The following is a 21,324-nucleotide window of genomic DNA, read 5'->3' as shown; positions in this document are numbered from 1 at the left end:
ATCTTTACACCTTCACTGTCCAATGTGTTTAACCATTAGCCATATGTGGTTATTGAGCACTTGAAATGTGGCTAGTCCCAATTAAGATATGCTATTAGTATAAAATACACACTGGATTTTGAAGACTTTGTATTCAAAGAAGGATATAAAGTATCTCGTTAATAATCTATATTACATGTGAAGTGGCAATATTTTGGATATGTTGAGTTAAATAAAATGTATTATTAAAATTAATTTCACCCCTTTCTTTTGACTTTTTAATGTGACTACTAAAAAAATTTAAGTTATATTTGTGGCTCGAATTATATTTTGGTTGGGCACTGCTGATTTAGATGCAACAGTGCCTGTTTTTGCGAACGCAGACTTGTCTTTTTATAATAATGCGTATGACAGTATTTCATTGATGATAAAATGCACATTTTCCCACATTTGAGTGTTAATTTAATTTGATATTCATCTTCCAATCAATGAGTGCATTTAAGAGGGTGCTATTTCTTTTTTTCTAAAATGATGTTATAAAGTCACTGGTGCATGGTTTGTTTTGTTTTGTTTTGTTTTTTGGCTGCACTGGGTCTTTGTTGCTGCACACGGGCTTTTTCTCTAGTTGCGGCGAGCAGGGGCTACTCTTTGTTGCGGTGCGCGGGCTTATTGCTGTGGCTTCTCTTGTTGCAGAGCATGGGCTGTAGGCGCACGGGCTTCAGTAGTTGTGGCTCGCGGGCTCTAGAGCGCAGGCTCAGCAGCTGTGGCACACGGGCTTAGCTGCTCCGCGGCATGTGGGATCTTCCCGGACCAGGGCTCGAACCCGTGTGTCCTGCATTGGCAAGCAGATTCTTAACCACCGCACCACCAGGGAAGCCCCATCTTAAAGTCATTAGCATTTGGGGATTGAGGAGATAGAACATACAAATCGTTAGAGCTTTGACTTATTTCATAGCACGTTCTTGCAGGAACTCTATGCCCCAATATACCATAAAACCTATGGAAATCATCTCTACCAACAGCAGTGCTATAAGGAACTTTAGTTCAACAGACATCTTTTGAGCATCTTCTACTAGCAAGATATTGTGCTCAGCATCATAAGGACTACAAGGTGGGTGAATCACATCCTCTGTCCCCAAAGCACTTAATTCTGTGAGGATGAATCTGAAAAGTGGGCAATTGACAAAGTGTCATGAGAAACATAGGGCTGAAGAAACAGGGCCACTAAGGCTGTGCATCCTATGCCTTTGTGTAAATTACAGAAAGGTCCTCCCTTCAGGAAGATGAATTGCCCAAAAAGTGTGTTTGTGTGTGTGAATACACAAACACATGTCCCATGTGTTGAATACACAATCCATCCATGTCCCATGGATGAATGACTAAAATGTGCTCCTTCCTCAAAAGCTGGATTTCAGTTCCTACTTGTCCCCTATCAAAGAAGGGAAAGATGACACTCAGTTGGCTGTTCAGGGAAGAGGTAGCATTTGCAATATGGTTGGTTCAATAGGCAGAGATGGAAGAGAGGGAACTTTCCTGAAAGAGGGAACAGAAAACAAAAGGAAATGACAATCTCTTTTTCTCTTAACCGATGATCCACTTTCAGGCAACATCTCTTAGATATTAAAGAAAGAACAAACTAGTGTAAGCTTTAGAGGTCAACAAAAACTTAAGTAGGACAACAGATAATCTGGAATCCTATAAAAATCATATCAGACTCAGCAAACAAACTGAGGACTAAGGTGAATTTCCTTTCTAACTGATTTTTAGTTTATGTACAATCATTACAATTATGCCTATTCCAAAAAAATAGTTGGCAAAATGGCCCCATTTATTGAAATCTGAATAGCAATAGAGACCTTCACTCACTCACTCACACACACACACACACACACACACACACACACACACAACTGGAAACATCATCCAGCCCCCAACCCCTCCTTATAAATGTCTCGGAATTCTCAAAAATCTTTCCCATATTCTCATCCTCCCTTAAGCCCTAAAGCTCTGATAGGGAACTATACTGGTAATTGCAATCATGGCAGGAGCTACTTGAAAGCTCCTGAGCCACTGAAAGCTACTGAGATGAGCAAAGCACTCATCCTGTCTGGCCTTCTCATTCCCGGGGCAGGTGTACCTGGTCCTACACATCACTACCGGCAAATCCAGGAGGACAGGAGAGATGTCACAGGGTATGATGGGCAGCATGGGTACAGCCACATTCACCAGGTGGATCTCCAGCTGAGAGCCGTTGGCAGGATAAAGGAGACCTGGCTCCAAACCTAAACGCAAGGGAGAGTGGAGTCTCAGGCTGAACAGAGCAGTAATCCACACAGGGTAACACAAAAACCTGCCACACGGGGGCAATGGCAGGCCCTGAGTTTACCGAAGGGTTAAAAGTAATATTTCTCATTTCCAAAGGCTGTATGAATGAGTGTGCTTCTTTATGACTTTATTTTTTTTCTTAATTCTCTCTTCAGGTCCATCCACTGAAATCCAGGAAAGCATTTTCCAACCCTCAAAGTTACTCTTTTCCAGTGGTATAGATGGATACACTGAGCCATGGCTTAGAAGTTCCCATATGTAGGATTCTCAACAAGGAAGATAACCAAGGTTCTGAGGGTCACATTGCCAAGTTCTGTGCTACATGGGTATCGTCTCATTAGGGTTCCTAGAGTTCCACCCCACAGCTTGGGATAAGGAAATGGACACAGACATATAATGGTGTGATGTAACATTAGCATGTGGGCATCCGGTAACACAGAAGTTGGTCAGTTGGTCCATCTCCCTTCCAGATCTCTTTTACATCTGTCCTTAAACAGGACTCATTCTTTAGGATTCTTTAGATCAACAAATAAGAAACTTGCATTCGGTAAGGCCCAAACCTACCGTCAAAAATGACAGTGATCCACGTTCCTCCTGCGAGGCTGCCTTCTTCAGGTTCAATGTGGACACTCAGACAAGGCACTATAAGTGAGTAGGAGAAACCCTGGCTTCAGTGTGCAAATTCAATCCACCGGCTTCCTTTGAGCATTCCTCAGAATCACCACAAGGGCTTCATACAGCACAGATCGCTGCACCCACCCCCAGAGTTTCCCATCCAGTAGGTCTGTGGTGGATCCCAAGAATTTACAGTTCTAACCAGGTGCTGCTGGTGTTACTGGTCTGGGGACCACACCTTCCTCCCATTTTAAGGAAAGTTTTGACTGATCTTCTTATCTTAGACATCCAAAAACCATGTGTTCACGAGGACAATCCTGAATTTCCACTTCCTTTGGAAAAGGCTCCAGGATACATTTGGTTCCTAACTGAATCCATAAAATGCCTTCTCTCTTTCCCACTCTTTAATTAGGGGGTCATATTTAACTGTTACCACTTATTTCTTATATTTCCACTTCCCAGAGAAGAGGAGAAAGTTCTGGAAGTTATCCCTACTTCAGTCCTCCTACTTATAACATCATCCTCTAGTTTCTCCCTTTTGAATACATGATCAGAATAACTCCCCAAAGAGACACAGCATTCTCTAGACTTTTGCTTTGCCTGCTCAGAGAGGGGCTGAAGCATGAATCAGTGCTGGAATTTTTTAAAAGCCCACTATAGACTTACACACTAGGCTAGACTGGCTTCTCGCATAGAGACTATGGGCTGAGCGTGACCTTATCAATGCCTTATTTTTGAAGATGATCCTGGATGGACATGCCTTGTCCGAGGTAAAGCCAGCAAAAATCAGTTAGCTCCTCAGTGAGGTCTACAGAACACTTTTCGGTTTCTGTATCAGAAAAGTTAAAGGATCACCCAAGCCACGCTAACTCTGGCTAGCCCAGGGCTTCCATGTACATTTATGCAGGTGGCGCTCTGCACGACCAAGAGTGGTGAAGAATCATTCACATCGACACAACCACTCGTGGCAGCCCCGGCCAGATGGGCTCATGCTTACCCCTCAGAGGTGTATTAGATACTTCTACCTCACGAAGATCAAAAACAAATGTCATAAAAAGATACAGAGGATAACCAAAGTCACTGAGAAAACGAGAGACCCGGTTCGAGAAAAGGAAATTTTTATTGGTCATTAATCACGAAGACAAGATAAGCTACTCCCCTTGGGAAGATAAAGTAATAAAATCTAAAAAGAATTGCATTGTATGGCTCAAAAAGAAATTATAAAAGGAAGGTTATAAGTTATTATTAAAAGCTCTAGACTTAACAGCAACTTCCACTGGCTGTTAAAAATTAAAGTATATAACTATTTAATATATAACCTCAACTACTAAACAGAAAAAAATTATTAAGCAGAGAAAATTTAAACCTAGGGGAGATACTTTAACACTTCCTCCCAAAGTAATATTTAAGTATCAGTAAATTAGTTCTCAAGGTAACCTGCTGCATTCTACCCAAAATCCCTGCAAAACACATCCAACTCACCTGCTAAAAGTAGTATTTTGATACTTGTCAGAGGGACCAGCCAGCCAGTCATCTTGTTCCCGTAAATCAACCCTTTCAAAACTGTTCAGACATTAAACACATTTTCAATTTTGATTGGAGCAGCAGAGATTTATAAAAACAAAATGAAAAATTACTATCACTTTTGCTTACATACAACTGCTTTGCTTCGTTAAAACTTGGGAAATTAAGGAAATTATACCAATATGACCCTAGAGTCTTCAGAGGGACCCACCATCTTCCCAAGCTTGGAAGGAAAGGATAATCTAAGAATCTTACATAAAATTATCATTATTCTACCCCCTTGTCGCACTGACTTATTTTATGCATGTTTAAGCTGGGTAAGTAATAATAACCTCTTTCCTTAATTCATTATTAAATAAACACTTAAATTTTTAAAATAAATGAATTCCAGATTCAAAATACTAGTTAATGGCAATTACGGAGAGGGGGTGCGGGTTGTTTTGTTCTGTTTTCTGGAAGTCTCAGTCCTCTAGGAACCAATCAACACAAAAAGAGTAAAGAGTTAAAGCAAATGTTAAACATGGTAACAAGTTGAAAAAAAAATGGTGTTAATGGAAATTTGGGGGAAATTATCTTATCCTCACAGCAGAGGAAACAGGAAGGAAAGAAACAGGAAGAAAAAGCTGGACCCTCCAAACTGGACCCTATGACCCCAGGTCGCTCTACCTCAATCCACAATGCCCGGATCAATCTCTTTAAACTCTGCCTTCACTGTGCCCTTCTCCTGCTTAAAGCTTTCAATTCAAAGCAAAACCTCTATCACTTCAAAAATGATAAGAACACTTGGTAGGATTTTTATCAAGATTAACTGAGACGATAGATACATAAAGAAATTAACACAGGGCCTGGCACAAAGGAGATGCCCACGAACGTTAGTTTTCTTTTTGAGGGTTCTCTGCTTCCAAATGAAAGCCCTCTCTCTGACTTTGCAGTCCCACCATGATCTGCCCCCCACCTTTCCAACCTCCCCTCGCATTGCTCTCCAAGGTGACCCCTGCACCGCGGCGAAGCTGTTCTCCCCACCGTCTCCCGGACAAGCTTCCCACACGGCAGCCTCTACCTTGGATCCTGCTGGATGCTTTCTGGATTCCCCAAACTTTCTTGTGCCCCAGTGAACTCCTGGCCTGCATCAGGGCCCAGCTTGGGAGCCACCTCTCCACGTAATCTGTCCCTGTGTTGGTTCATAAATTAACTGGCCCCCAAACACAGAGGGCAAGGAGAGACCTCAGAAAGAGGGAAACACTCCAGATTGGCAGGTGTCAGGTTTCAGGAAAACTTACAAACGAGGAGGCTTGTCGTGGGCGTCAGCGAGATGAGTAGATCTCCACACCCGCCACAATCTTAAAAGTTTATAGAGTCTTCAGTGGAATTCAGTCAGGTATTCAATTCCAGTGGTCTCAACACCACGTGACTCTGAAACCTGCATCCTTGAAAACAGCTCCGGCTGTGGGACCTGTGGGCAGAATGTACATTTCAATGACAGGGAGGGAGTGAGGAGCCTCCAATTGCCCGGGGTCTGCTTGCGGTCAACTGGTGGTCACGCCCTGTGCATGACCTCCTCCAGCAGTCTGCCCCTCATGACTAGCTCTAACAATCTCACTTGCCCCCTCTTCTGAGATGTGCCCTGAGAGGTCAGCAAAGGGTTTCACCAGCCTGGAGAGGGCTCCTTCGGCAGCTATCTGGCTGCATAGGAGATAGAGGCCACAGCAACGGTCTAGGCACATGCGAGAGAAAACACAGATTAACATTCCCAACATAAGTAACATTTTTTTCCACCAAGAGCTCCATGATCTGAACCACTGATTTTTCAAGTTCCCTGGGTTGGTGGTCAGATCACTCAGGAAGTTCACTTGTGTCCTCCTGCGATTTAATAAAGATGATGCAACAGCAGATTCATCAGGTGCAAACACGCAACATTCTGCTTGGATAATGGCTCAGGTGCCTCCTTGCAAGGCAGGGATAGTATCTGAGGCCATCCTATGCTGGAGGACAGCTCTTCTCATTAGGGACATTTCAGTGTTCCATCAGGACAGGATTTGTTGACTATCATTTAAGGACTGTTGGGTGAATTTAGTAACAGCTTCTATGTGCTCCAGGCCAATGGAGGGAACAAGGGCGGCAGTCAAACGATGGCACCAGTGGAAAGCAGATCAGCCCATCTGGTCTTGAGGAAGGGGAGGTTGGAAAGTTTGGAAACTTGACCTGGCTGTGTATACCATACAAGGCCAGGGAAGGCAGCACTGTCAGGCATGAGGAAATGGACTGGGGGATATGCCATACCAGGACCGCACCTTCTCCCCTCTTTCCCATGGTGCCGGCTCCATTCCAGATGTAGTACATTTCCATAGGTCTGGCTGGCAACAGGACAATGGGATCCTGTGGAGACTGAAGTAATTCACCTGTCCTGGTGGGATGTCCCATAGTAAATTCCAGTAGATAAAGTCTTAGGATACCTGGGAAGGTGTGATAGGGCTTGCTATTATCAGCAGCATAGCGCGTTGACGCATGGTGAGAGTCAGGGCAACGGCCTTCTCCCATGACTTTTGTACCTTTACAATGTTGGGTGTCCTGGTAAGGGTACTCAGTCTCATACACGGGGCAACAGGTTTTACTGGTTGATCAACTATATTAAAGCCTAGGATAGTACTTTAGTGCACGCAGCCAAGGTGGCTTTACCTGTTATTAATTTAATCTGCCGCTTTAATACTGCACTTTTCCTTGTTACTAACCCTACTCCTTACAGGTTATAGAGGAGATGGAACCTCCATTCACGTCATGTTCTTTTGCCCAGTCTTGCATATCATGACCTTTGAAATGTGACCCATCAATCACTGTTTTTTGGATGAGGGTACCCAAACATAGTGCTCGGTTCTCTAATCCCCTAATGGTGGCAGCCTGGTTTGTGCAGAGACAGAGGAAAAGCTTGGGTTAGGCCAGATGCAGTGTTCATAGAAACCAAGGCATATTTCGAACCCTCCCTCAGAGGGAGGGGTCCAATATAATCAATTTACTAATCCTTCACCAGTTGGAAACTCCAGTAGATGGTACCAGACCACTTTGGAAGTTGCTTTGGGTGTTGTTTAGAACATATAGGACATGCCGTTACTTACATGAACCAAGTCACTGCATTTCAAGGGCAATCCAGCATCCTTGGCAATATGCCATCTTACCCAGGTGTTACAGTGGCTGCTCTTCCTATGTACCCAATCTGCTGTGGCTACTGAAGGGTCAGTTGCTTCAATCAGCTTCCTGATTGCCAGAGGGGGCATTTGAAGGATCTACATATTCTGCAGGACCTAGTAGCACTCACATTTCTAGAGGCAGGGGCCTGGTGGACAGGGTGTTCCCCTGCTACACAGAGGCATGCCACTTAGTCAAACTGGGCCTTTGAGTCATGGCAAATGTGGGTTGATGGAACATATTCTCAATCCACCCCTTGAAAGGAAGGGAAGTTCTTACCATGATATGCTGTGTACACTGCTAGAGCTGTTGCTCTCTGGGGGCATATCAGAGTTTTGCCACCTTCTAGAGCTGGGACCAAAACCCTAGGGACACTCTTTCCTTCTGTTGTCTCTGCCACAGGGCCTAACTGACACTTTCTGGAGTCACAGACACATATAACTCATGGTAGCCCTGCTTGTGAGACGCCCAGGGCTTTAACCTGCTTCACTAGTATTCTTGCCTGCTCAGAGGTAGCTTGTAGTTTTGACTCGCAGTTCCACATGTGCCCTTTTCTTGCCAGGTTGTATAAGGGACAGAGGCATTGTGCCAGGTGGGCAATAAAAGTCCTCCAAATCCCCAAAATGCCTACAAAGACTTGCATCTATTTCATACTCTTAGGGCTTGGATAGGCTTACATCCTAGTTATAGCTTCTGGAACAACTTGAGTCTTAGCCAACTACACAACTCCCAACAACTTTACAGTGATGCCTGGGCCTTGACTGTTCTGTGGATTCACTGCCCATCCTCTTCCTTGCAGATGTTCCAGCAAAGTCTGCAGAGTGTCCTGCAGCAGAGGCAAGGCTTCACATGTTAACTTTCTATCATCGATGTAATGGATCCCTTTCACTGATACAGGGGGATTAAGAAAACACTGAGACCAGAAAAAATAATTATACCATTTCAAAAAAGTAAAAGCCAAGATAAATGCCCAGAAAAGGAATATCTACAAAAAACTTAGAATAAACGTATCTTATGTGTATGAGCTTCCCTGGTGGCGCAGTGGTTAAGAATCTGCCTGCCAATGCAGGGGACACAGGTTCGATCCCTGGTCCGGGAAGAACCCACATGCCGCCACAACTACTGAGCCTGCGCTCTAGAGCCCATGAGCCACAACTACTGAGCCCACATGCCACAACTACTGAAGCCCGCGCACCTAGAGCCCGTGCTCCACAACAAAAGAAGCCACTGAAATGAGAAGCCCGTGCACCACAACGAAGAGTAGCCCCTGCTCACTGCAACCAGAGAAAAGCCCACGTGCAGCGAAGAAGACCCAATGCAGCCAAAAATAAAATAAATAAAATAAAATAAATAAATTTATTTTTTTTAAGAAGCATATCTTATGGGTATGTCCTGATTAAGTTGGTGCAATGGATAAAATCATCTCTAGTTAATTCAACTCCACAAACACTGATCATACACCTGATATATGCTGTGCACTGTGCTAGGAGCTGGGAAAACAGAGGCAAATAATCTGTGTACCTGCCAACAAGTCCCCAGTGGATGGGGTAGGAGTGGAGGCTACTTGCGTTTACAAGAGGAGTTCTAAAGTTTTCAAGTAGATTCAGCAGGTGTTCCTTTAAATTGCAAAATTCCCTACATTTTTACACCTATTTGGAATAGAATTCATTTTTAAAACATTCAATTTTCAGAAATACATCTACTGCCTAGAGAAAGGTACCCAGGACTATTTTCTACTTAGTCCAAAAGCACAGGATCTGATTTGCTTGTTACGCCCAACAGAGTACGCTCAGCACAGGAGAGTCTATTTCCAATCTGACTGTGATTTTAACATTTTTTTTCAAGCTTAAAACAATGGAAGTAAATAGTCACACATTGGTTTTCTTCAAGCCCTATGTTCAGAGCTACATCTTCTTTAAAACAAAACAATCAGATCAATAATACATGTATTTTTCTTTATATCATTTTCCACTAATTCTTCCTAAGAACAAACTCAGCCTCCATTTAATTCTTTTAACCAGAATATTTTCAACCAGAGGAGAGCTGTGTGCATTGGGTCAAGTCTTCTCTCTCCCCTTGTCTCTCTCTCTCCTCTGCCCTCATTCTTCCTCTTTCTCCTTTCCTCCCTCCCCTCCCAGCCTCCCTCCACTTTGGGACTTTGACAGACAGAGCTGCAAGGTTGCTACTACAGACCCCCCATTTCCTTTGTTCACCACGACATTGGCAAGAAAGGCAACACCTAGAAAACACAGAGCAGAGACATTTCTGAACCCAACAGTACCTTTTTCTGTTTCTCTCTCGTTGTGACTCAAGCGAGAAATTATCTTTCCTTTCCAAATGACCTTGTTTCTCTCTGTCAAGAACCGATGGCCCTGTTACCTGGTTAGAGCCCAGCCTGCAGCTACCACGCAGGTAACTCACTCATGTTGGACTGTAACTCACCTAACTCGTTTGTGTCCCGACCAAACCTATGCCAAAGTGAAAGTTCAGGCTGACCATGGGGCAAGTTTAATGATTAACACAAGCTATTTAGGCTTTTTCCCCAGGGTCTTTTTTTAATGACCAAAAAAAGTGTGTCCTACATTTTTCTCCACTTACTGCATGTGCCCTAGACAAGAATTTTAAGTGAAAGTCCACCCAGTGACACAAACAGACATTCAATGATTGAAAGAATTTGCCAGTAAGTCAGTGACCGAAAGGCCCAGGAGAAAGGGCCACCAGAGGGCTGGTCCCCATTCATGGGCAGTCTCTGACTTTTCATCAAGAGAAATGGCTTCTAAGTGCCTGCCACGGGCTGGCATTCTCACTATCGGGGGGCAGTCTAAAGAAGCAGAGAGAGGATGATCGACTCAAGGTCTTGCTGAGAAAGGGCCAACTAGCCCTCCCTGTTTTTTACTTTCCTCCCTCCCTCCTGACCTTGCTTTCTTGGCCAAGAGGAAGTCCTTGACTTGTACCCATCACCTTCTATGAGGACCCAGACCATGGGTCTCAGTCACTGGCTTGACTCTCTTGATGAGACAAGCAGCTGACCTAGGAAGTCAGCACCACCTCCTTATCTGGTCCACATCTGACTTCCTGGTCTCTGTCCCACCATACACTCCAACTCACATCACCAGCTTCCTGATTGAGTCAGTCCATGCCCAGTGTTTCCTGACCAGAAGAAACTCTCATCTTCTTTCCTTTGAGACAGAAGCCTTTCCAGCATAATTTGATAGCCCTGAGTTTCTGCCTCAAAGGACCTGGGAAGCATCCCCAGCAAGACCAGATTTAATCCATGGAAATAGAGCACAACTCTCATAAGAGTGCTGGAACTATCCTCTAGAAAGTATGGGAGTTTACACCAAATCTGATGTTCATCTCAACTTGGCAACGAGCGACAAGCAGAATGATTTTCCTAGCACTGCTGCCAGTAGTGTAGAGAGAGGATGCCTGCCCAGGTTAGCCAGCTAGGGTGTCAGTCATCGGGCCACCCTCCTGCCTACTGAATCTCAGGTTCCATTCTAGATCTTCCAATTCAGGTCCACAGGCATCATCTGAGCCACACTTGTGTGCTTGGCACGTGGGAAATAAGGAAGAGGTGACAGACCAGGTTCCGTGGAGATAAAGGAGATTTCAAAATTATTGGTAATTTTTATTTTTGTAAAGAAAATTATATTCATGAACCACTTAGATGATCCAAAATTATTTTTTTTAAAGAATATCACACAGTTTCTGCCCTCAAAGTGCTTGCTGTCTGACAGGGGAGACATCATAATCCGATTCACTTACTATATTGTAGTCAAGTATCATGATTAAGACTTAACTCGTGTTTTATTTCTTGCTACTTTAACAAGAGATTCCAGAGATTAACCCCATCTATCTTGAGTAAAGAGCCTATAATGGATATTTATAATTCTTTTTGGCAGCCTCGCTATCAAGACTAAAACACCCTAATTGTCTTATGGGTAGATGTGTCTCTTTACTCTTGACTAAAAGAAACCTAATGATACGCAGGACTTTGGTTTCTGTGCTCTAGGAACTTCCTGGTGGGCAATCAGGCTCTATGGTTAAAGAAATGAAGTAGAATGAGCCATTTCATGCTCCAAGGCCTAAAAGGAGAAGCTGCAGAACTCCACAGGCAGTGGCTCTGCCACATGGAAGTTGGGGGAGCCTTAAATACTCCTCTCTGTGAGCTCCATCCACCTCAAGACCCTCAAATATACACACATATCTAAGTTTTGTCATGCAAACACAACCTCCAGACAAGTCCCCTCCACCAACCCTTCCATCTAATCACACTCCAAAGTCCCTGTCGTACAGAAATTCTAAAGAAAATCTTGAGCTTGGGTCTCTGAAGGCAACCAGAGCATGGTTCCCCTACCACCCCAAGGCAGGCAGCCATGCTCACCCCCAGACATTGACACTCTTCCATAGGAAGCTATTTTTACAAGACCTTGTGAAATTCTCAACACACAAAAAAAGTGCCTATAAAGCAAACTCAAAGAGGTCAAGGGAGCAGGTCATTTTCTGACCCCTTTCCCTTGGATTTCAACACCACTCTGAATTCCTGAGGGCTAACAGCTTTGGGAATTGGGGAGGGGTGGTAGGAAAATACATCTCACCGATCTCCAATCATAGGAAGCATAATGACCAAAGGCCTAGCTGCTGTCCGTTCAGATTCATCTCCACATTTGCACTAAGGCCACACTTCTTCAGACTCTAACTGATATATAGGCCCTGAGAGATAACTAAGTTCCCACATGGGCAAATACAGAGTTACAAGTCATCAAAATGTGGGTGCCACTGTAAATGTGACCTCATGAGTGTGGTGATGCCTGGCAACTTTTAGGTTATACGTGTCATTCCCAGACTAGATGCTGCCTTTCTTAAAGAAAAAAATGATATGTTCCCTCTGTACCCTCAAAACATTTTGCACAGTGCCTTACATAGAGTAGGTACCCAAATGGAAAGGAATGCCTGGGAATCCATTTGAGGAAAAACATTCTGGAATGGATGAGGGCCACCAAAGTCAAAAGCAGGTTTTAAATGGAAACCAAAAATGCTCAATGCATTTTTTTCTTTTTTTGCTTTCTCTTTATCAAAATTGTTTTATCATACCCTCTTCAACTTACAGGCATATTTCTTTTTTTTTTTTTTTTGTCTTTGGAATTCATTGTTTCATTACGGTTCTCACAAAATACGAAGCTCAAACGTAACTGTCTACATCCACCACAAAACAGAATCAAGTAATTGGTTAGCACACAATGATCTTTTTCATTTTTTATCAGAATCTGTATTTTAATTTATTTATTTTTAATTTATTGATTTATTGGTTTTGTTTTGTTTTTTGTTTTTGGCTGCCTTGGGTCTTCCTTGCTGTGCACGGGCTTTCTCTAGTTGCAGTGAGCTGGGGCTACGCCTCATTGCAGTGCGTGGGCTTCTCATTGTGGTGGCCTCTCCCGTTGCGGAGCACGGGCTCTAGGCGCACAAGCTCCAGTAGTCATGGCGCACGGGCTCAGTTGCTCCGCGGCATGTAGGATCCTCCCAGACCAGGGCTCGAACCCGTGTCCCCTGCATTGGCAGGCGGATTCCCAACCACTGCGCCACCAGGGAAGCCCCTCTTTTTCATTTTAAAAAATATAAATAACAACATTCAGCGTTTGACAGTTTTCTCTTGTGTGTGTGTTTCTCTTTAAGGCTTTATGTTGCAGACCCTTAAGTACGCACATACCTGTTGTCAGGATACACCGCCCACAAGCAAGGGAAGGCCACTGTGGATACATTCCTGAGGGTGACACGCACTTATCCATGTTGTACAGGCATATTTCTGATAGGAAGTGAACCTGGAACAGGACAGTAACATGGTCCTTCCATCTAAGTAAGAACTTCACTGGGTAAGTGGGGCTCTGGAGTAAGCTGTGTTCTTACTCTCCTGATACACCATTTGTGTGACTAGCCCTGGAGCTATGCCTCAGCCACAGCCCTCACATTTTCTGTGTGGTCAGAGTCCTCCTCGGTGAGGTGAGACAGGTGAATTCCCCTTTCACCTGTCTAGGATTGACCCAATTCCTCCTCCTTCCTTTTCCTCAAGTATTCCTAGCCTCCCTTTTTCATAAAGAAACAAAGCTAAAGGAATTATGTCCTCTCTGGTTCAATATCATACCCCTGATTAACTTTGGATCCAAAGGATAATGAGTATATGCACTCAGATTTGTAGAAGAAATGAATCTGTTCCACTAGAGGGTCAAAGCTATGGATAAAATATTTGCTTCATAGTTTCTTTAGACAAATTTTCTTTCCCACTAGAGTAAAATTACTTAAAAGTAATCTATCATTATTGCCTCTGACCGGAGTCAGTTTTGCTTATTAACTTATTTTGATAACAATGACCCCCACTTATCTGGAATCCAAACTGTGGTGCCCTGCACCATCCTGATGAGGGTCCTGAAAACCATCAATGGTGCCCTGGGTGACACAGGTGAAAATAACTTAATGAAGTCCATGAACTTGGGAGTAACACTGAACTGCGGGTAGGTTCCTCATTTGGATGAGCAGAGCTTACTGGCTACTCCAGCATCATATAGTCTGGGAGCCTATGGGGCCACATGCTCAGTCATCCGAGGGCATCACTGTCTCACAACGCTCAACATAGCTAGGTTCATACCAATGACGTAGGGTAATCGGAAAGTGGTGAAATCGAGTTCATATCTAACTTGTAGGATGACCAACTGTCTCAGTTTGCCTATAACTAGGTTTCCGAGGTTATGGGTCTTTCAGTGTAAAACAGGGAAAGTCCCGGGAAAAACAGGATGGCTCATCACCCTACACTTTAGACAGCTCCTAGCCCAGACATAGTCAACATTTCCTAAAATGCTCTGGCACTCAAAGAGGATAGATTTCATTCAGTTCCTTAGAAAATTCACTTATATGTCGAGTAACTCAATTCCTGCCATGTCAGATAAAATAGGTGTTGCAATATCCAATGTTTTCCAGACCACAGAAACGTCTTTCTCTCTGAATTTGGAGCATTTGTGAGAAATGTGGGCAAAACAGCATATGTCAGTTTCTGAATTACATACAGTACAGCGTCTTCTCCTGGGTTCAGCAGAATTTAAAATAAATCATGTCAGCAGGGAGCAACAACACAAAAGCAATTAATTTTTTTCTAGTTTGATACCATGCTGCTCTCTGAGTCAGGAGCCCAACTGAGATGCCCAAGCGTATCTCACTCCTTGTTTTAAAATTATGAGTGACGTGGAAGTCATACATTTCTGCAGCCCAGTAGAATGCTTGCTTTAGCAGCAGAATGTTATGATACTGTCAAATTCTATATCTTAGAGAAAAATTGTTTTTAAAATGAGAAAAATTGTTTTTAAAATGGAAGAAATGTTTTCCCCTTCTCTGGCAAATGTTGCACAGCTGATGAAATAGCAGAGAGTCCAATATCTGATATGAGGGACAACATGGGTGGTGAAAATGAGGGGAACTCCAAAAGTCTACAAGTAAGATTGCCTTCAGAGTTAAACAATGAAAACAACCAGTAATGGATCAAATAGCTCAGTAAGACTTAAAGCTATTACTCTATCTAAGGAAAACCATTCAGATGCTTATTTGTGAAGATAGATAGTGTGGCAGTGTTTTTACAAAAGGTAACAATTTGTCAATTATCTCATTGGAAGGAGGCATATGTCTGCCCCCTCTTGAACCCTGGAGGACTTGTGACTCACTTAAAACCAACAGAAATCATCCGAGATGATGCTGCCTGACTCCCGAGGCTAAGTCAGAAAAAACAATGCAATTTTGCCATGTGGGTTGGAACATTAACTCTTGGGACTCTGAGCCAATCCCTGAGAATTCCGACTACCTGGGGCCACCGTGCCAGGAGGAAGGCTCCGGTAAGGCTTACCGTCATAGGGGCTATTGCACCCATGTTTCATGATACTTGGAAGTATCGAGCAGCTCTTCTAAAGTCACAGCTAACTAATGTGGAGTCAGGCCTAGAAACCAAACGCCTGGATCACAGACCCAAACGTGCTTTCTGGGCTGTAACTAGCATACGCCTTCTGCTGTATGGACTGAATAGGCACCGATGCCATAAGGGATGCTCAGGACTCTGGCAGAGAGACGGGAGAGGCGCTTAGAAAGAAGCCTCTCCCGCTGCCCCCACGAGTTCAAATATCACCGTTTTCTATGTGTGCCTAGAAGTGAAAAATTGGGGAAAGCTCCCCTTCTGTGAGATGGAAATTCTTATACTCCCACTCCGGGGGGAAGTCATGAGGATGAGGTGAGATAACCTAGCATCTTAGAGTCAAATAATGCAGTCACCCTTTGTGTTACCACCAGAAGACTCCAGGAGGCTCTGCTGCTGGGGGAAAGTCTGAACTGATATGGGCTCCTGGGTTCTTATCCAAATGCTCGTTTCCTTCTTCTTCCTTCTTGTCAAAAGGAAGCAAGAGAGAGTCTGCCAAGTGTGACGGAGCTTTGATTATTCTCTCTGGGGCCTTCATGTATTTTTTACATGAAGTTGGAAGTGGGAGAATTGAGGAGAGGTGGGGGAAGAAGTACGAAAGCAGGATCTCTACCTAACACTGTCCTGCACTTTCAACAATCTTGTAAGTGAGCCGTGCCCTTCATCTCAGAACTTCGATGGTGCTGGGCATGCCTTATTTATAGACAACAACTGCTGCAGAACTTCAAAGGGGGCACACAGCCAAGCCAGAGAGGTGGAGGGAACACTCAGAGGAAAGGATGGGACACAACAGCTTCTGGGAGCCAGCTCTGAGCCCTGCCAGAAATGCCTGATTGTACCCCCCCCGTGCAGTAAATGGCCAAAGCCATTTATGTCAATCCCAGAAGTGCAGCTTTCGGCCAAGGCAGGTGATCCAAGTGGGCTTTCTTTGCCTTTCTGGCAAGATCTGACCAACTCTCACATTTATCAGATTAATCCATGGCCTTTAGAGACCATGATTTCCAGAAAATGAACACCTAACTCTCACCTGAAATCCTTACAACGAAACAAAAAAAGAAGAAAAAGGAGAAGGAGGGGGAGAAGCCAGTATGTATGGGGGACTGAATAGCGGCCCTCCCAAAGTTATTCACATCCGAATCCCCAGAACCTGTGAATATGTGACCTTACATGGTAAAAGGGACTTTGCAGGTGTGATTAAGTGACAGGTCCTGAGATGGGGAGATTATCCTGGATTATCCATGTGGCCCCAACATAATCACAAAGGTCCTTAGAGGACGAAAGCAGGAGGATCAGAGTCAGTAGTAGGAGATGTGATGATAGAAGCCAGAGTTTGATGTGATAGGAGAAAGGGGCCATAAGCCAAGGAATGTAGGGGGCCTTTAGAAGCTGAAAAAACAAAAAGGCAAGGAAACAGATTTTTCCCACAGAACCTCCAGAAGGAACCAGCCCTGTCAACATTTTGACCTTAGCCTTTTGAGACTGAATTTGACTTCTGACCCTCAGACTGTGAGATAACAAATCCACATTGTTTAAGCCACTAGGTTTGCGGTACCTTGTTACAGCAGCCATAGGAAACTAACACAGCCAGGAAGGGTTGTCATTTGGTGCCACTAAAGTGTGTATGTCCCTCTTGGAAGACACTGGTGCAATTACCCATGAAACATAGTGGGTTACTTAGCCCCTGAATTACCCCTTTAATGTTTCACCCTCTCTCTCCTCCTGGCTCCTTCAAAAGGACCAAAAATACTCAAGGAGCAGGTTCTTAATAATTGAAGTTCAAATAAAATGGGCATGCAAGAGAAAGGCTGGAAAAAAATATTTTTTTTAGTTTAGGAGCAGGGAAAGTCTGAATTTTTATGTGCATGTAGATAAAAAAGACTGAAAGGATATACATGTTAGAATGGTAATGGTTAACCACTGAGGTAAGATTATGGGTTATTTTTATTTTCCTCATTTTGTTTACCTTTATTTTCTCCTTCTAAAACAAACACATATTATTGTGTCATAAATTTTTTCAAGTGATATCAGGTATGATAAAAGTAGTATCTTTCTTGTGACTTTAAAAGATTTTTTTTTTTTTTTGTAGAAACTACCAAGGTCATTTCCCAAATTTAGGACAATTGCGCAGAAAATTTTAGGATCTGACTGGACCCACTAGGGGGCAATATTGAACCCTTGAAGACGAACACAGAAGCAGACTGCTGTGAGCAAATAAATATTAATTCGGACTGTGAGAAATAAATTTCTGTTATTTAAGCCGAAAAAAAAATAATTCGGAAAAGACAGTCATCCAAAATGTAAAATTTCAGGCACCTTAGCACCCAGTCTGGCCCAGAATATCTTCCCATCAATCAACTTCACAGTGTGACATTAGAGCAACTTCTTTCATTTGAAGGAGCCTTAAAAAGTATATTCTGTGCAACTCAATAATTTAGAAAGACAAGTCATGAGAAAACAAGTTCTGTGGTCAAATAGGGTGGAAAAGGCTATGAGCTATAAACTTCTTTAAAGACTCACAAAGGATATTTATTGGTTTATTAAAGCCTCTGAGATGTCCTGCCGAAATGAATCTTATTTAGGTTCATTGAAGTATTTCCCAAATACTTACTTCATCACAGATCCATCATTTTCATTGGAACTAGGGTTTCTGAACATTCTTTGGAAAATTCTGCTGTGATTATGTGATTTGTAATAAGAAATATATATTTGTAATAAGAAATGTAGATCTGGCACAGAGCTCCTAAGACCCTTGGAATTTCCTAAGTGATAAGGGGAGTAAAGGTGACTTTTGATATTCATCACAAACCTCTTTCAACTACCTTGTGTTTATGTTAATAAGATGACTTCTGAATAGTAAGGATGGGGGATGGTTACCAGGGGACTAACCCTGCGATTAGGGGGTTGGAACTTTCAGCCCCAGCCTTGGAACCTTTAGGGAGAGGAGAGGGGCTAGAGATTGAGTTCAATCACCAATGGCCAATGATCTAATCAATCGTGCTCAGGTAATGTGATGAAGTCTCTATAAAACCCCGAAGAACTGGGTTCAGAGAGCTTCCACGTTGGTGGACACATGGAGATGTGGGGAGAGTGACGTGCCCAGAGAGGGCGTGGAAGCCCCGTGCCTCTTCCCACATACTATCTTGCTTTATGTATCTCTTCCATCTGGCTGTTCCTGAGTTTTATCCTTTTATAATAAACCAGTCATCTAGCAAGTAAAATGCTTTCCTGAATTCTGTGAGCTGCTCTAGCTCACAGAAATTAACCAATCCTGAGGAGAAGTTCATGGCAACCTCCAATTTATAGGCAGTTGGTTCAGAAACACAGGTAACCTGTCCTTGCCATTGGCATCTGACGTGGGGACAGTCTTCTGGGACTGAGCCCTAAACCTGAGGGATCTGACACTGCCTCTAGGTAGATAAGCATCAGAATTGAGTAAAATAGTAGGGCACTCAGCAAGAATTGCTTAATGTGTGGAAAACCCATACATCTGATGTCAAAAGTGTACAAATATCATATGATATCACTTATACGTGGAATCTAAAAAAAATGACACAAATGCACTTATTTACAAAACAGAAATAGACTCACAGACATAGAAGACAAACCTATGGTTACCAAAGGGGAAAAGTGGGGAGGGATAAATTAGGAGTTTGGGATTAAGGAATACAACTAGTATGTATAAAATAGACAAACAACAAGGACTGTAGCACAAGGAACTATATTCAATATTTTGTAATAACCTAAAATGGAAAAGAATATGAAAAAGAATAGAGATACATATGTATGTATAACTGAATCACTTTGCTGAAACTAACGCAGCATTGTAAGTTAACTATACTTCAACAAAAATAAATAAATTATTTATTTATTTATGGCTGCGTTAGGTCTTCATTGCTGTGTGCGGGCTTTCTCTAGCTGCGGTGAGCAGGGGCTACTCTTTCTTGCAGTGCACGAGTTCTCATTGCAGTGGCTTCTCTTGTTATGGAGCACGGGCTCTAGGCGTGCAAGCTCAGTAGTTGTGGCACGTGGGCTCTAGAGTGCAGGCTCAGTAGTTGTGGCGCAGGGGCTTAGTTGCTCCATGGCATGTGGGATCTTCCCAGACCAGGCCTCGAACCTACGTTCCCTACATTGGCAAGCAGATTCTTTACCACTGAGCCACCAGGGAATTCCTAATAATTTTTTTTTAATTTTAAAAAAGTGAAGTGGTGTTGTAGTGAAGTGTTGAGAGTAGAGGTGACACCCAGGAGAGTGTTTTTTGGTCACACCTGATTTAGACGGTTGGATGCAAAAAGCCCCCAATATAGTACCCAAGAGAAACAACATATTCCACAAATGCCAGATGGGATTTCAGAAACTGATTTTTCTGTAATTTGGTAGAGTTCAACCATTTCCAGAAGTACTAGCTACCTGGTCCATCCTGTTCACCTGTTTGACTGCTAATGTCTCCTCTATTTGCCAAAGATTTATGAGATGGGCTAGGAGCAGAGAGATTTCATCTTAAAAGTTCTGGCATGTAGGACCAGTGGAAGAAGCTTAGAGGCATTCTGGGAAGCAGGAAATGACATCGTTTCCTGCAAATAGGACTCTTCTCGTGGAACTCTGAGCCGGGGAGACCCCACAAGTTTAAGGGCACGTCAACACATTTATGCAGATGAAATATGGATAAAATGAGTTCCAAGTACTGACTTCAGTAACTCAAAGGCACATAAAATAGCACTCGACGGGATAGGGGGAAATGGAGAGGAGCATCTCACCTGGTTATTTAGCCCTAATTATGATGGGCTGCATGGAGGGAGGGGGAAGGTTGGGGAGAGGGGAGGGAGGGAGGGAGACCTGTGGGCATGGGATATTCACACCATTCCCCAGGGTCTGTGGTTTGTATTTCGTTATTTAACTCTAGGTGGCTGCCTCCTTGAACCCCTGTCCATACCCTTGGTCACCAAATTGGGGCACCCTCCTTCCACAAGTATGGGATCTAGAAGTCACCTGATGAGGGGGTGAGTGTAACAAAGGGTGGGACCAAGGTCAGGAGCCACTCAGAGCCTCCTGGGCAGTGATTTAAGGTCACTGAACTAAATTAGGAAATAGACCAGATTTGCTTTCTGACCTCCCACCTCCAGGCAGCTACCTTCTCCCTCTTCCTCCATCTCTCTTGCCCACACTTGCTCTAGAAAAGTCTACTGGCCAGGGCTGTTCTCCCAGAGTCTTTCAAAAGATACGCAGATATGGACCATTAGCTGAGAACACCTGCTAGTGAAGATCAGATGAGAGAATAACTGTGAATACACTTTGTAAATTGTGAAGTCCCTTCAAATGTGAAGGATGGGTGTTATTTGAACATTTTAGTAAGATGTATTCATACATAACTTGTGTGATTTTTTTTAAATCCCAGGTGGTTGGTGCTGGGAATGAAGGTACTAATGATATGTTTCAGAGTCAAATGACATTAGGAAAGAAAATAAGTGCAACAACATGATTATGTGTTCAGTGAACTTTAATAAATTATTGAAGATAAATCAATCTCACAGTACTATATTTCAAATTGGATTGGAAACTGAATTAAAATGAAAAAAATTCAAAGGAAAGGAAAAGATTAAATAAAACAAAAAAGTATTGATAAATCCTTAAAGTGTGAGTTATTCGTTTGATGATTCACTTCCATGAAAAGCTGAAGGGAACGCTGGAGGTATCTGGCCACCCTCCACTCCTACCCCGCCAGAAGGCACCCCTTTCACCCCAGTGCCTCGTGACTC

At 43.3% G+C, this 21,324-nt stretch overlaps 1 protein-coding gene across 14 annotated transcripts in view; it reads right to left on the bottom strand.

The window, feature by feature from the left end:
- Positions 1 to 21,324, bottom strand: part of PKHD1 (PKHD1 ciliary IPT domain containing fibrocystin/polyductin) — a 534,197-nt gene that overhangs the window by 425,509 nt on the left and 87,364 nt on the right. For 9 of the 14 annotated variants that reach the window (XM_079935402.1, XM_079935411.1, XM_079935407.1 and 6 more), the window contains exons 1-4: positions 5,504 to 5,634; positions 4,402 to 4,482; positions 2,869 to 2,946; positions 2,117 to 2,261 (exon numbers count right to left, since the gene is read on the bottom strand). In XM_079935402.1, coding sequence (XP_079791528.1) covers positions 2,117 to 2,261; positions 2,869 to 2,946; positions 4,402 to 4,482; positions 5,504 to 5,573 — 374 coding nt within the window. In that variant the 5' untranslated portion in view covers positions 5,574 to 5,634. Of the gene's footprint in view, positions 1 to 2,116; positions 2,262 to 2,868; positions 2,947 to 4,401; positions 4,483 to 5,503; positions 5,897 to 6,734; positions 6,912 to 21,324 lie in introns of those variants that run through there. The other 5 variants (XM_079935416.1, XM_079935415.1, XM_079935403.1 and 2 more) reach the window with 5 other exon arrangements.

Source organism: Stenella coeruleoalba (assembly GCF_951394435.1).
Source record: "Stenella coeruleoalba genome assembly, chromosome: 10".
Lineage (NCBI taxonomy): Eukaryota > Metazoa > Chordata > Mammalia > Artiodactyla > Delphinidae > Stenella > Stenella coeruleoalba.
Note: the sequence above shows the minus strand (reverse complement) of the source record. Positions and strands in the feature narration are given on the sequence as shown.